The 4,293-nt window shown below is 36.8% G+C and overlaps 1 protein-coding gene across 1 annotated transcript; it reads left to right on the forward strand.

Moving 5' to 3' along the window:
- The first annotated feature begins 1,361 nt into the window (after window positions 1–1,361).
- Window positions 1,362–1,892, forward strand: LOC119995654. The gene has a single exon (XM_038842157.1). It carries the CDS (start codon window positions 1,362–1,364, stop codon window positions 1,890–1,892), a length of 531 nt encoding a protein of 176 aa, XP_038698085.1.
- Window positions 1,893–4,293: the final 2,401 nt, after the last annotated feature.

Below are 4,293 nucleotides of genomic sequence, written 5' to 3' on the forward strand. Positions count from 1 at the left end.
TTAAGAAAAGCTAAGAAATGGGTCTTTTGCATGAGGATGAGGTCGTTGTCTCTATAGTTTCTTTTCCTACTTTTTTTTTTTGAGTCTTCCAAGTTAAATTCTCACTTCTTTCTCTCTTTTTCTTTGTTTTCTTTTGCATGAAAGTAAGGGAAATCTGATATAGGATCTCAAAGTGGTCCCGAACATGCATATAAATACAATAATATTAGATATACTATATATCCCAGTCATTATAATTGAATGATCATCACTATTTTTTTTCCCTAGCTCCTTTCTTTAGGCGTCGTGTTGTTTCCACTTTTCTTTTTTTATGGATTTATCATTTGAAAGTGATGATTGAGGGATCCAAGGTGAAGGAGTGAGTAGTGAGTAGGCTGCAGTGGCAGAAAATTTCATGAGAAAGAGAGAAAGTGAGATGAGAGAGGTGTTGGTTCCACCATTTTTTTCCTTCTTGGTTTGAAGACTTGGTCAAAAAAGGCAAGAGGAGGTAGCAGCAGACGCGAATATCAACCCACCATGCATGTTTTTCTGAGTTTGGAGATGAATGCTGTGCTTCTTTTCATCACTGTTGGGTCGTTTTCTTAAGGCAATATTTCTTCTTGTTTTGAGAGATTCTGCTTTTGGTATTACCCATCATTTTGCTTCTAATAGTTGGGCTTAAGGAAATCCGTTAGCCGAATGGGCCATAACTGGGCCTGTTAAATGAAAATGATACATACAAGTCCAGTCCATTAGTAAAGCCCATGTCTAACTGAATTGGACCTCGCTTGAGCACGCTTGACCCAAAATAACCATCTACTAATAAAAGTCCAGTCCACGTATTAAGTCGGGCCTCGGGCCTACAGATATCACCTCACCCTTCTATACCCGTAGACATATTACATTAATTAACTGATTTTCTTTATTAGTATAAATCCTAATCCTTAGAAGTTTGTTTAGTGTTGATTTTTTTACGTAACTTTCAAAAGAAAATGAAAGGAAAACAGGAAATTGGGCCTCAGACTGTTCAATAGATAGTCCACGATAGTAACTTCTCATCCGCCTAACCAATTCAAATTATAAAAAGCAAGTACACGTCACCCTAATCCACGTAATCGACTCTCCTGAATTACGCTTTCTTTTCTCCTACCCACATTTTCCAAGACGAAACATCCTTTAACTTTCCTTCTTTCCTCCCTCTTGCATTCTATCCAGATTGCCACCGGAAACCTGCGACACCTAGAGCCCTCTAAGCACCAAAAACCTTCTCTTCACCCTCCTCTCCGGTCATCCACCGGTAACCCATCCCTTTAAGAAAATCTGAAAATCTTCACCACGCAGACGTCTTATTTTAGTTTCAAAAACATAACTAACAAGTAGCCATGAAGGGACTGAGCAAGATTGGGATCTCACTCACAGTAGTCTTCGTAGTGTGTCTGCTAGCATTAATAATCGATGTATTATACGTCCTCTGGCGACGGCGAAGTTTCCAGCGACGTAGCACAGCTGTAGAGTATCCCGAGGAGCAGTTGTCCTCGCCGTCCAAGGAGCTTCTCTACTTTTTCTGTTGGAAAAGCCAGACACGCGTAGAGCCTGACGCAGTTCCGCGGCGGACAGAGTCGGGTGACGATGAGCTGGTGAGGTGGGAGAAACTGTACGGACCGTCTAGGATGCTGTTCACCATCAAGGAGGAGGAGAGGGAGGATGATGAATTTGATCATAACAGTTCCTCTGTGGAGAATGACGCAAGGGAGACACGTGTGTGCATGGAGGATGTGGTTGTAGTTGTTCCTGACGACGTCGACGATGCGACGCCGTTTTCAACGCCTTGTGCCTCCCCTCCATATTATACACCGTCGCCTTCTCCTTCTCACATAACGGAGAACATTACTGCTGTAGAAGATCTAGTTTAAGATATTTAGTAGTCGGACCGCAGTTCACAATAGGCGAAAAAAAATTGCCGGCGGTGTAACTGTTGGTTTTTTTTTGTTTATTTACGCATTCAATTCAGTTTAAATGGATTAGACGGTTAAGTATTTTGCTTTGTACTAGAGCTGAAACCACCGTTCGGATAGTGCCACGTATGACTAAGGTCAATTAAAGATTGAGGTGTATATGATATGGCAAGATCTGGACCGTTATATTTTAGTGTAGAATACGAGAGGTCAATCTTGTTTCTCTTTTACGTAAACTGTAAAATGTTGTGTTGGCCACTAGCGGTGAACATTTAATTTTGAAGTACATGTATGGGCTGTAAAGCAAAGTGACAGTAAATTACATAGGAGGCCGTTGGCACAACGTTTGGGAGTATGAGAACTAATCAACTTCTGCCACGTGTTTTCTAGTAGAGTAAATGACTTATTGACTTTATTTGGTCTGGCGGTCAAGATGGTCTCGCGGTAGGACCAATCTGGCATTTCTCATAACTTAAGTGGTGATAATGACTGAAAATCACGAATAGCTCAGATAAGATTCATATGTGTGATATCTCTTAGAGAGGTGTCGAGTTAAAAAAAACAGATGGTGATAATCACTACCTCTAAGTGATTAGGGATAGAACTTGAATTGTTCGGCTCAAAAATTATTAATTAATTCCATAAATAATGACTAAGATAAAACTATGTCTATCCACCGGCGGAATTAGAAAGTCTCTTATATTTGAGCACTCAATTTTTTTTACTTTATAAAATATATTAACTTATGAATTTGTCCCCTTCAAAAAAATTGAATAAAAAATTTCCATCATAACTTGTGCTTCTAAATCCATCAATTTGTCTATCTGAAAGATGAATAATTGATTAGTAAAACATGCTTTTCGGTCGAGACATTATAACATACATAATAAGAAATTCATTATCTAAAAGTGAGCGAGGGTCCATGGCCAAGTGAGTTGCCCAAACTCAATGATCACGAGCATGAATATTACACATCTAACATTATTTTATGGATTATAAAGCTTAGTTTCATAAATATTTTTCATCGTGTGTTAGAAAATTAGGCCCAAACACATCAAAAAGACATTGTTCATGGCACAGAGAGATTTGTTCTCCTAGGCCATCTTCGAAGTATTTGGGTCCAGAAAACACGTCACTTGTATGAGATGAGTTAGACATTTGCTTATATACCACTAAGTTGGGCTATTGACAATCCGATGTGGGGTTACAATTTTTTATACTCTCTCATACTTATGCACTCAATTATGCAAGACTCAAGAAGTGGTCACAAGTAGAGGTCTTGTTCAAATTGATCGTTTATTTATTATGATACTATGTAAGAAAATACAACCTAAACACATCAAAGTGATATTGTCCATTCTAAACTAAATACCTGCACGAATTTATTCTCATAAACCTTTACTTATATCTCAGTCAATTGAGTTATGTCAATTACGATGTTGAACAAAAAGTCTTGAGATTATGTTACACGTACATTATAATTGCAACCTCGCAAGCCCTGCCTCACTAATCTTATGAACAGTTTATTTGTGTGGGCATATCAATTTATGTTGTTTGAAAAAAATATAAGAAAATGAATTGAATAGAAACTCGGGCCGGGCTTAGGATTTGGAGCAAGAGCCCAATCACGACTCAAAAGTGTATATATATATATATATATAATAAAAAATATTATCTAGACTTCTTCATTATAAAATATCTATTATCAAATTAGGTAATCAATGTTCCATTAACATCAAAATCAAATTACCGACGCACCAGATGTGGTTGAGTTGACAATCAATTGAGTTAAACATGTGTTAAAAGTTAGATTCCAACTATAAACATATTTCTCTATAATACTAAAAAAAATCAAAATCAAATACAAAACGTGCAAACCCCGCCAGTTGATTTATATTGAAAACAGCCAGTTGATTTACACTGAAAACAACCTAATCCTTCAGAGGTTTTATTGGTTGACAAGAGGCAACATTTTCCAATGTGACATATTGTTCATTATTCTATTTCCTAATTATGTCGAATGAACTAATTTATTCAATATCACCACTATCTATGTTATATCATCTATGCCAATCCAAAGTTTATTTTTAATATATAGTTGTCAATTGACTTTTTCATACTTAATAATAGAAACTTGTATAAAAAATGTTGGGATCCAAATAATTCATCTTGTCCATTGATTGATGTAAATATAGGGACTCACAATACTTGATAATTGAACCAGAGAATGACATGTCAATCACTAGGATAACTGAAATTCCATCTACTGGATCCATATCACTTCTGAACTTGTATGGAGTCCTGTTTTCCTTCTCTCTATGTACACAATAAACTGTTTGACCAAAATTTTAAAAGGAAA

Source organism: Tripterygium wilfordii, chromosome 3 (genome assembly GCF_013401445.1).
Source record: "Tripterygium wilfordii isolate XIE 37 chromosome 3, ASM1340144v1, whole genome shotgun sequence".
Taxonomy (NCBI): domain Eukaryota; kingdom Viridiplantae; phylum Streptophyta; class Magnoliopsida; order Celastrales; family Celastraceae; genus Tripterygium; species Tripterygium wilfordii.

Excerpts from the sequence above, each read along its gene's own strand:
- LOC119995654 (XM_038842157.1), top strand. The coding sequence starts at position 1,362 with ATGAAGGGACTGAGCAAGATTGGGATCTCACTCACAGTAGTCTTCGTA.